The following is an 11,691-nucleotide window of genomic DNA, read 5'->3' as shown; positions in this document are numbered from 1 at the left end:
TATGGTATGTGCATCCATCTTTGAAAAAAATTGATCTTTATTTTTAAGGGAAAAACGAATACACACTGCTGGCTCTAGAATGAAATCAAATGGGCGGCAGTCACACACAGCAGCAGACGGAGCCTCAGGAATAGAGTTGTTTTACTTTCAGGTAGGACAAAAACTGAAGAAAATAACCGGTAGTATTTCATAAATGTGTTTTTTAGTGTTCCAAAGGTAATATATGATCATATATATGGATATAATTCACTCTGAAAGGCTTAAGAAAATCATGGTATGACCCCTTAAATATCCAGACTACCCTGGTTCCCTGCCGTCTCCATCTTACCACATTTCAAATGTGGTAAACTGCGTTTTTGTTATAGATAAACTATTTTGGATTTTTGAAGTGGAGATGCATCAACTCAGTGGGAATTTAGCTAAAATGCTTGTAAAATACAGTTCATAAAAGCACACATGATCTGTGTAATTAATATCACATTGTTTTATAAATGACTTGAAATGACTTGAAACATTAATAGTAGGACTTGTGACTCGACTTGAGACTTGTTGGTCTTGACTTGTGACTCGACTTGGGACTTGAGTGCTTTTGACTTGGGACTTGACTCGGACTTGAGGACGAAGACTTGGGACTTGACTCGGACTTGCAAAGCAATGACTTGGTCCCACCTCTGGTTACAAGTATTTATTTGTCTCGGTGATCAGTTACAAAAAATATCCAACTTTGTGTAAGATATAAGAATCAAGTTCATCTGCTGGTAAATCCAGAATATCTCATTTTCATTGAGCTCAGGAGACCAACCAGCAGTGTCAGTAAAGCTGATTGCTAACTACTTCTCTCTGTTCTGCTGTTCACAGACAAGAAGAAGAAGATGAGCGATCATAAGGTCCTTCTAAAGATTCTAAAACAACTGAGTGAGGAAAACTTTAAAGAATTCAAGTCATATGTGACAAATGAGGGTTTCCTGGAAAACTTCCCAGCAATCCCACCATTTAAACTGGAAAATAAAAACAGAGTGGATACAGTTACTGTGATGTTCCAAACCTACAGTGTTCACACTCTGAAAGTAACTAAAATAGTTCTTCAAGACATTTCTGTGAATGACCTGGTGGATAAATACCTTACAGACCTACCCGAACAGTCAGGTAAGTAAATGAGAGACTAATGGAAGACATTAAGTTTGACAAACTGTTTTAACTGTTTAATGAGTTTTTCAAATCATAAAACCATTTCTATGTATTTTCTGAGTGCTAGCATATAATGTTCTAACATAATTGACCGTGACCATTGATATACAGTATATTACTAGATTGGTCATTTTCTTTTCCCTGCCATAGACAGAGACGTACGTGCACAGTCACCATTGCTGTGCATTGAGTCATGGCAGCAGAGCCCAGCTGTTTCAGTGGATGACAGGCAGAAATCAACCACAAGAATCGAGCTAGCTCCCTCATTTCTTAAGCGATATTTATAAAATATATCTCAAATTAAAGCTTGGAAAATTATTGATCTTGTTGTATATTAAAATGTGTACTATCTATAAAAATTAATCTTAAAGCAGTTCAAGAATTGTGCCTTCTACAGCTACAGGTCATTGCTATCAAATAAAAGCGTCTAAATATCTGTGATTTTTTTGTTTTGCCTCTATGCTAAAATCTTTATAACTGAACTTGTAAATGCTTGTCACCCAAGCCCAGAAAGGAGGGAGACTGATGATGTTCAATGAAATGAATTACTGCCGATGTTGGGTAGCAAGGTCCTTTTTCTATTAAAAACACATCAAAGTGTTATCACTTTAAAAATAAAAGTATTTTCCAGAAAAGAGGCTTTTGATCTGCAGCAGCCCATCTGGCAGCGCCTCTGGGGTCTCTCTCCTGAGCGGGGAGAGTTAGCAGTGCTGGACTCTTCTAAACTCCTGCAGATTGTTGAGGCTGGTACTGCCTGTAATCGGTGCGTTTGCCGACCAGAACTCTGTACATCTACCTTATAATAGACAGCTTGGAGTAGGTGGCTGCGCGCAGTCGGTGCGGTGCACGGGCTGAGGGTTCTCTGGTCCAGTACCCCCGCAGAACCCCGCAGGGAGACCAGCGGCAGAGCGCGGTGCTCTGAGGCCCTTCTAAATAACCACAGGGCAGAGAGCCTTAATCAGGCCACCAGCCCTACAATCTGTGAGTGTTTAGAAGAGTCCAGTACCACTAACTATCCCCGCTTGGGAGAGAGCCCCCGGAGGCGCTCTCAGAGAAGCTGCTGCTGCCGTGTCTGCATTGTCAGGAGCGGGGCTGTAGAGAGGAAACGAACAGTTCTGAGAGATATATTTATTTTTAAAATGGATACATGTTTTAAAACACTTATTTAGACTTTTTTGTATATCAGGCATATCTGCATACAAGGGTGGGAAATTTTCAAGTTTCACCAGATGTTATTCACAATCTAAATGGTAAATGGCTTATACTTGTAGAGCACTTTCTACCTTCCTTCAATGGCCCAAAGCACTTCACAGTGACAGACCCATTCAGCCATTCATTTCATTTTTCTGTAAGCCATATAAAAGTGCCAGACTCTGTCTTATCTCCCCTCAACTCTGAATCTCTTTATAAGGCTGGGAGAACAGTGCTACAGTACCTATTGTGATTCTATGTTTCACAAAAAAAGTGTGTCCATATCAATCCTAATTTCTGGCAAAAACATGTTCCATTTGCTGTTATTGCTCATCTGTGAGGTCATCTCCTATAATAAAAAGAGGTTGGCTTTTCCCAACCTACCCTGCATAGACTATCACCAACATCTATGACTGACACTTCCACAACACCTGGGTTTACCTCTCATGTCCCAGGAACTCCAGCTGCTCGTGAAACAACTTCTTCTCTGGGCAAAGCAGGAGACCATAACACCCGTGGGATTCAAACACGAGCTCCAAATGGCTCAGGTAAGTCCAAGAATTAAAAGAAGAAAGAATCCAAAGTGTTTTAAATAAAGTATCTTTGCGAAAATTAACTACGGAGGAAGCCTCTAGACTGGTAGAACCCATTAAAGACGAAGAAGTTAGAGGAGCAATTGGCAAATCAAAACACAAGTCCCCTGCCACGGATGGGTTTGCAGGAGAATTTTTAAGTTTATGTTAATGAGCTTACTCCTGTATTATGCAAAATGTACAATTATGTTCTAAACTCCGGAAATTCCCCAGAGTCCTGGTTTGAAACAATCTTTACAGTTAGTAAGTAAGTAAGTCTTTATTTATATAGCACTTTTCACAGAGGACCACTCACAAAGTGCTTCACAAAGGATAAAATACAGGACAAATCAATAATGAATAATAGTGTAAAAAGATAAAATACTAATAGCAGACAAAAGCTCAAAGGTTGGGGGAAGATAAAAATAAAATTAAAATATCAACTAAAAGCTTTACTAAAAAGAAACGTCTTCAATTGGCTTTCAAAACACTCAGCAGAGTCAGTCTGATGCAGTGGCAATGGGAGAGCATTCCAGAGTTTTGGGGCAACTGTCTGAAAGGCAAGATCACCTCTGGTTTTAAAACGAGTTTTTGGAACGGTTAAAAGGTTCAGGGCTTCAGATCGCACGGATCGAGTAGGAGAATAGGGCTGTAGAAGGTCAGAAAGGTAGCTTGGGGTCTGTCCATGCAAGATTATAAAAACTAAAGTTATAATCTTAAAGTCTATTCTAAAACTAATAGGAAGCCAATGTAATGATGAAAGGAGAGGGGTGACGTGTGGGTTTATTGGCTCCAGATAAGTCTTGCAGCAGAATTCTGGGTAACACTTTATAATAAGATTCCTTAACAAGCTTTCTTAATACATTAATAAGCATTATTAATGATCTTATAAGGTGTTAGTAAGACATTTGTTGGTTTAATAAGCCTAATAAGGCTTATTAAATTCCTAAGTTAACACATTTACAAGCATTGTTAATGTGTTAATATGATGCTTATTGTTACATTTATTACCATAGTATACGTAGAACAAATTGTTAATAAGTGTTAACAAGCTTAGTAAGAATCATTAACAAAACTTGTTAACAGATTAGTAAGGCTTATTAATGTGTACAGTTCTTGTCAGACATTTAATATCATTATAGATGTCTCACACCGACTTATGTGTTAATAAGCTTAATAAGAATCTTTAATAAACTTTGTTAACAGATTAGCAAGCATTAATAATGTGTTAAATGCTTGTAAAATATTTATTAGCATTATGGGTGTCTGGCAAAAACCTGATAGTGTTAATGAGAATATTGACTACTCAGTCAGACCATTGTCTACTAAGATCATATTAGTAAACTGTAAGTTTAATAAATGTATTAATAAACTTTGTTAACCATTTATTGAATGTTTTGCAGCACCTTACCTAAAGTGTGATCAAAACCATATTAGTAAACTGGTAGTAAGCTTTACAAATGTGTTAATAAACTTTGTTAACCATTTATTGAATGTTTTGCAGCACCTTATCCAAAGTGTGGAGTGTTTTACCATAAACAAGCACAAAGCATAAGACTTGTAAATTAAACTTTTTTTTATATACCATTGAAACGGAAATATTTATAAATATTCTTTTCTTTTTTTTTTTGTTTTTTTGAAGCAGCCTTTCAAGGACACCATGAGGGTGTTTAATCCACGCGATTGTTTTGTGTGCGTCTGTGCTCGCGCCCGGGTGTGTGTGTGTGTGTGTTGATTATTTTTGTCTCTACAGTCTGTTTAGATTAGATACGAAAACATGATCGCAATTGTCAATCCCGGAGTTTTATTATGAAAAATTGGTTATATTTTGAAAATAATCCGGATCTTCTCATGTATGTTGATGTAACTTCCTGCCAAAATTGCGCACAAAATAGACCAGACGTCGAAACGATCCGCTGCACGACGTGTGCCCTCCGCGGAGGACTGCGCCACTCCGCGCCTGGAGTGAACCACGCCTTAGGTTAACATGGGCGTCGAATGAAAGCGGCCTCCGCGTCCAATGTGAACCCGGCGTCAGAATAGGTGTGCTTGAGATCATGCAGGCGGACGCGGCGCTGCGCAGATGAGATCGTGGTGGATTGCGGTGCATGTTGGGTATTTTGGACTCTCACGTCACTTGTCAATCATCATGAAAATATCGCGGGAAAGAGGCGGGTGCAAAGCTCCTAATCTGGTGTTGCACTGACTTCAAGCCGTCTATATGACTACAAAACAATGGATTGTGGGCAACAGTGTTCTGGTAGTTCTCTCGACTTGATTCTGATCAGAAATAACTGGCGCTAAATAGAGGAAATCTGTGCATTTTGTAACTTACTGGAAAATAGTGAATCACTGATGTAAAAATGAGGAATATTTGTGTGTTATTGTGGCCTTTAAAAGTTTGTTTTTTGAAAAGTTGTTTGTAAACATCTGTTTAGAGTCTCAGAGTTCAGAAAGTTTTTTCACTTGTTGAAAATATTATTTAAAGCTTGAAAGTGATTTTACAAAAACATTTGCAGATGTTGTTATTGTTACAGAATGTTTATAAATATTTCCGTTTCAATGGTATATAAAAAAAGTTTCATTTTACAAGTTTTATGCTTTGTGCTTGTTTATGGTAAAACACTCCACACTTTAGACAAGGTGCTGCAAAACATTCAATAAATGGTTAACAAAGTTTATTAACACATTTATAAAGCTTACTACCAGTTTACTAATATGGTTCTTGATCACACTTTAGATAAGGTGCTGCAAAACAGTCAATAAATGGTTAACAAAGTTTATTAACACATTTATAAAGCTTACTACCAGTTTACTAATATGGTTTTTGATCACACTTTAGATAAGGTGCTGCAAAACAGTCAATAAATGGTTAACAAGGTTTATTAACACATTTATTAAGCTTACTACCAGTTTACTAATATGGTCTTAGTAGACAATGGTCTGACTGAGTAGTCAATATTCTCATTAACACTAACAGGTATAATGCTAATAAACACATTATTAATGCTTGCTAATCTGTTAACAAAGTTTATTAAGGATTCTAATTAAGCTTATTAACACATAAGTCAGTGTGAGACATCTATAATGATATTAAATGTCTTACAAGAACTGTACACATTAATAAGCCTTACTAATCTGTTAACAAGTTTTGTTAATGATTCTTATTAAGCTTGTTAGCACTTATTTGTTCCACGTATACGATGGTAATAAATGTAACAATAAGCATCATATTAACACATTAATAATGCTTGTAAATGTGTTAACTTTGGAATTTAATAAGCCTTATTAGGCTTATTACACCAATAAATGTCTTACTAACACCGTATAAGAACTTTAATAATGCTTATTAATGTGTTAAGAAAGCTTGTTAAGGAATCTTATTATAAAGTGTTACCGAATTCTGAACCATTTGGAGACGTTTCACAGATTGTTTGTTAAGACAGATAAAACGCGAATTGCAGTAATCTAAGCGTGATGAAATAAAAGCATGTATTATCAGCTCAAGGTCAGATTTAGATACAATTGATTTTAATTTAGCCACATTCCTTAAATGATAATAACATTTTTTTACAAGCTTTCTCGACTGTTGATCAAAAGACATTGATTTGTCAAACCAGACACCGAGGTTCCTAACACTAGACTGAAAAGAGGAGCACAAAGAGGTGAGGTGTGTTTTGATTGTGGGAGTTTTAGCATCTGGAGCAAAAATCATAGTCTCTGTCATTTGCGAGTTAAGAAGTAGATGATTTTCAAGCAACCATGCTTTGATAGTAGCCAGACAATCAAACAGAGAGGATAGCATGTGATAATTGTTTTCAGTGAATGAGCAATAGAGCTGAATGTCATCGGCATAGAAATGGTAGGAAATGTGGTTAAATTTACTGATAAGTTTCCCTAGCGGAATCGTGTTTAACATAAGTAAAATAGGGCCCAGAACAGATCCTTGGGGAACACCGCTGGATAGCTTTTGTGTTTCAGAGGACAAAGTGTTCACTGTGACATTATAGGTTCTGTAACTGAGGTAGGAAACAAAACAGCTCAGGACAGACCCAGATAAGCCATAGTCACAACGGAGCTGACCAATCAGAATACTATGGTCCACGGTATCAAAAGCAAATTTTAGATAGAAGAGAATGATGACCGTGTACTGACCAGAATCAGCAGCCATAAGTACATCATTTGAAACTTTCAGAAGATTATGAGATATTAACATTCATTATAGCAACCCGAATACAAAAATACAGTATATTAGAAATCGTTTAAATGCAGATCAAACTGGATTTATTTAGGTCGTCGGGGAACTAATATTGTAAGAAGAGCTTTGAACTTGCAATCTTTATTGGCAATAGATCCTCAACCTTCTATGCTTCTTGGCTTAGATGCAGAGAAAGCGTTCAACCAGGTTAACTGGAAATTTTTGGAGCACAAATTAATTGAAATTCACTAAAGACTAAAGAATGGCAGCGTCCTTACAAAAAGGCTACTTCATGGTACATTTACCTCACCCATGACAATTGCATGCTCCGTTTTCATCATGTCCCTTAAAGACAACAAATGAGCCTCAAGGGAAATGAAAGGCACACCTGCACTCACCTTAAGAAGCGGTCGCACTTGTTTGCATTGTGAACTCGAACAACCCCAAAACTTACAGGCTGTAAATGGGATGCATGTATGATGTTTTTATGAAGTTAGTGCAGCTCAGGAACGGGTTACGCGCACATCAGCGTAAACAAAGATCCCCACTTATTGTAATTAAATCACCACAGTCTCTGAAAGCATAATTTATTAATTCTGCGAGTATTTCTTCAGCCTAAACAAATAAAGAAAAGAAACAGGTAAAAAGTAACTTTAATTGTGTTTCAGTGTGAGAAACAGAGGTGTGGCCTGAGGGCATGAGGAATCAATCAAATGCGTGAGTCTCATGGCCAGTGCATGAGGTTTGGCAGCGCTGCAGAATGCTGTAGAAGAAGCACTGAAGAGTCCAAATGGACAGCTGGATATCTTCCTCGGCTTCCTTCTTGGTCTTTCTCTGGAAACCAATCAGAATCATTTTCAAAACCTTTTGACCAAAGCAGGAAGGATATCAGAGAACAAACAGGAAACAGTCCAGTGCATTAAGAAGATCAATGAGAACCTGCCTACAGAGCAAAGCTTCAACCTGTTCCATTTTCTGAATGAACTGAATGATCACTACATAATAAGAAAGAGTGTCTAAATTCAGTACATCTCTCCACAGATCTGCCCCCTGCTAATCAGTCATATCTGGTCTCCAAGCCAACAGAAGAAGGTCTGGAAAAGTTTGTACTGGAGGGACAAACTAATTCAGAGGAAGCATTGTTGAGTCAGTTGCCTGTTATCCAAGTCTCTAAAATAGCTATGTATGTGGATTTGTAACAAATATTGCAAATAATGTCATTTTAAATTAGATCAATTAAACATGAATAAGTTTCTTTGTATCCTTCGTAGGCTGGGGCGCTGTAATCTCTCCATAAAAAGCTGTGAAGCTCTGTCCTCCGTCCTCAAATCTCCATCATGTCGTCTGAAAGAGTTGGACCTGGGTTATAACGACCTGCAGGATTCAGGAGTGAAGCTGTTGTCTGAGGGGCTGCAGAGTCCAGACTGTAAACTGGAGACTCTTAGGTAGGAAACAGAAAACTTCAGTTGTGTTTGTGAGTGTTGTTGGTGCTCATGTTCTCCATCACTAGAACTTCATTTCCTGCTTCTTGAGTCTGTGACATCTCTGTGTCTCCATGCTGTGAACTATTCTTTAATCAGCTCTCTAACACAGAGCTGGCAGTACTGTGTGAAGCACGTCGTCTCCAGATTCTTCATCCTTCACTTCCTGCTATGAAGAATGTGGAGTTCTCTTCCTGTTCAAAGGATTTAGCAGTTGGAAAATGATGTCCACACATGGAAAGAAGTTTAAACCTGGAAAAAGCATTTGTGTTTTGGTATAAACATGTGCTTAAAATGTGTGTGCTTTAGCACAATGTTAATTAATCTTTGGGTCAGAGCTTTATTTGAGCATGCATCTATATTTCATGCTCTATTTTGCACACTTCAGAAACCTTTTTTCTGGTTCTCAAAATAGCCCATAAACACACAAACATACTTTTTCCTATGAGTGCACACACACATAATCTACATACACAAACTCAAGTTACAGCCTCAAACTTTTGACATGAATACTTTGCTACTTTTTTTGGTGTGGCAGTCTATGGCACACCTTTGCACTAATAATGATGTCAGATCAGCATCTTGATGTGGCACACCTGTGAGGTGGGATGGATTATTTCAGCAAAGCAGAAGTGCTCACTATCACACATTTAGACAGATTTGTGAACAATGTTTGAGAGAAATGGTAATATAGTGTATCTGGAATGAATTTTAGATCTTTAAGTCCATCTCATGAAAAATGGGAGCAAAAACAAAAGTGTTGCGTTTATATTTTTGTTGAGTGTAGTTTTTGCTGCTCCATCACTGACATCACTGCAGGAAATACAGACTGTTGTTTTTTCAGTAGTTGGTTGATCTTCTCTTTTTAAACTGTCCCTACAAATGGTGAAACTTTTCTTTGTGGTGAGTCTCATGGTGACGACAAATGTTTTACTCTTTGAGGATTAAAGAAGCAGGTTTTGTTTGAAGTTTGAGTTTGGGAACTCCAAATTCAGGAAAACTCAGTTTTCGTTTTCAGAAAGAGAGATAACTTAAACCCGTGAAAGTGGGCGAAACCAAGCCCGTTTCAAGAAGCGGGTTAAAATGAACTCAGAATCAATCACTATGGTAACTGAGTCTGTGAACATAACCTGGTCTGGAGCAGGTTTCTTTCAGGAAACTTAGAGTTTCCTGCGGTCTCCGCCCCTTTTTAAAGTGAAGGATGTTGAAATAGGACTTCCTCAAGAACATTTTGAGAACATTCACATTAGATACTGCATGTTTCCACCACACAGAAACCAAAATTACACGTCCATTCATAGAGGATCATGTAGACGAGGAGGCTGATTAATTCAGGGGAATGTTATTTATGTGGGGAGAGGGTTTTGAGGACATGAGTCGACTGACTGCAGTTTCCCCTATTCATTTCTATTTGAGCGATATTATAAATAGTGAGTTTTTCCAGGGACTCGCCATTGATAATACAGAGTTTTCTTTTCCTCAGTTTAAACCCTTAACAATGGAAATCCTTAAATTTCAAACACCGGGAAGGCAGGTGAACTCATCAACCGCATGGCACTTGCAACAAATGTTAGCTTGGTTGTTATTGACGCTGCTTCCCTCTGCGGAGGCCTGAGTTTGAATCCCGATTACGGAAAGTGTTTTGTGCCAAAAAAAAAAGAAAAAAAAATTCAGCAAATATTTTTTAAGTCATGAGAATTAAAATGAAATAAATGCTTATTTTCACATACTCCAGGCAGCTACAGTGTTTCCTCTTAGCGTGCAGTGATATCCATGTGTGTGTATGTGGTGGTGGGTGGGGGTGGGGAGTTAATGAAAACGGTCATTCATGTGATTATGGAGATTACTGGTTAAATTATTAACAGATCAAATTCTGCCTGCATGATCAGTACGGGGGCTTGAGACTTAATGACGTGTATCGGGATTGGTCTGGATTATTGGACTACCATCACATGACATAGAATGAGACATGCATGCAATATTACTATGTGGTGGGTCTTGAATGAATAAATGAATTAATGAAATTTTTATTTATTTCAAGAAATCTGCTAATGATACATGAAATTACATATCACATAATAAATCACACAATGATCGATTAAAAGGGAGTGCAAGGAAGCGAACTTCTAAAATCCCACCCGGACTCAACCTTACCATTTGCTCTACATATTATCAACATCCAGTTCAGGACTTAATATAAAATATTTATTCCCTACAATTATGGATTCAGGTTATTCAAATTAAATCAAATCAAACTTTATTTGTATAGCACTTAAAAAAAATAATTTCACTCAAAGTGTTTTACATAAAAATAATAACATTTTAAAAACAAAAGATAATGCCCAAAAGCCCCACCCCCACCCCTCCAAACCCAAACACTAACACACATCGTCATATTGCCACACCATGAAAGAATAAATAAATGATTAAATAAATAAACACTAAAAAGATAGAAAGCATAAATCTAGAAATCTGGCTTTGTACTGCAGTGAGGAAACAATGTTTTCGGGACCTGTCCACACCAGTGACCCCCCAAACCAAGTTCACAGAGTACGCTACCACAGGACCCCCCAGATCCGAGCAAAGAGCCAGACCCGGGAGATCCCACTGCAGCGACCCCGTTCACTGAGAAAGGTCAATCATTTATGTGGAGGATCCCTCAGAGGAAGACACTGGAGTTAAAAATGTAAAAGGAGTAAAATAGATTAAAATGAATAAATAAATAAAGAAACAGATATAACTAAAAAGACAAGTAAAAACTAATAATAATAATAATAAATATATAAATATATATACATACATAAAAAATAGACAGACATAATTCGGTAAAAATAAATAAATATTGATTAAGTAAAAATAGAGGATAAAAGAAAATATCAAATCAACTAAAAGCCAGGTTAAAAAGGTAGGTCTTGAGCCTCCCTTTAAAAACGTGAACAGTCTCTGCGGCCCTCAGGCTCTCTGGGAGGCTGTTCCCATAGACTTAATATATAATTAGACGCAGCATCTCTGACGTCACCCATAGACTTCCACAGTCCCTGAAATGAAGCCTGAATATTCA

The 11,691-nt window shown here is 37.5% G+C and overlaps 1 protein-coding gene across 1 annotated transcript in view; it reads left to right on the top strand.

Annotated features, from left to right (window-relative positions):
* The window catches only part of LOC112140930 (NACHT, LRR and PYD domains-containing protein 12-like), a 96,792-nt gene that overhangs the window by 23,144 nt on the left and 61,957 nt on the right, over positions 1–11,691 (top strand). The window contains exons 2-5 of the mRNA XM_024263950.2: positions 859–1,146; positions 2,835–2,927; positions 8,191–8,332; positions 8,421–8,594. Coding sequence (XP_024119718.2) covers positions 873–1,146; positions 2,835–2,927; positions 8,191–8,332; positions 8,421–8,594 — 683 coding nt within the window. The 5' untranslated portion in view covers positions 859–872. The remainder of the gene's footprint in view (positions 1–858; positions 1,147–2,834; positions 2,928–8,190; positions 8,333–8,420; positions 8,595–11,691) is intronic.

Source organism: Oryzias melastigma, unplaced genomic scaffold, assembly GCF_002922805.2.
Source record: "Oryzias melastigma strain HK-1 unplaced genomic scaffold, ASM292280v2 sc00301, whole genome shotgun sequence".
NCBI lineage: Eukaryota > Metazoa > Chordata > Actinopteri > Beloniformes > Adrianichthyidae > Oryzias > Oryzias melastigma.
This window is presented reverse-complemented; position numbering and strand designations above follow the sequence as displayed.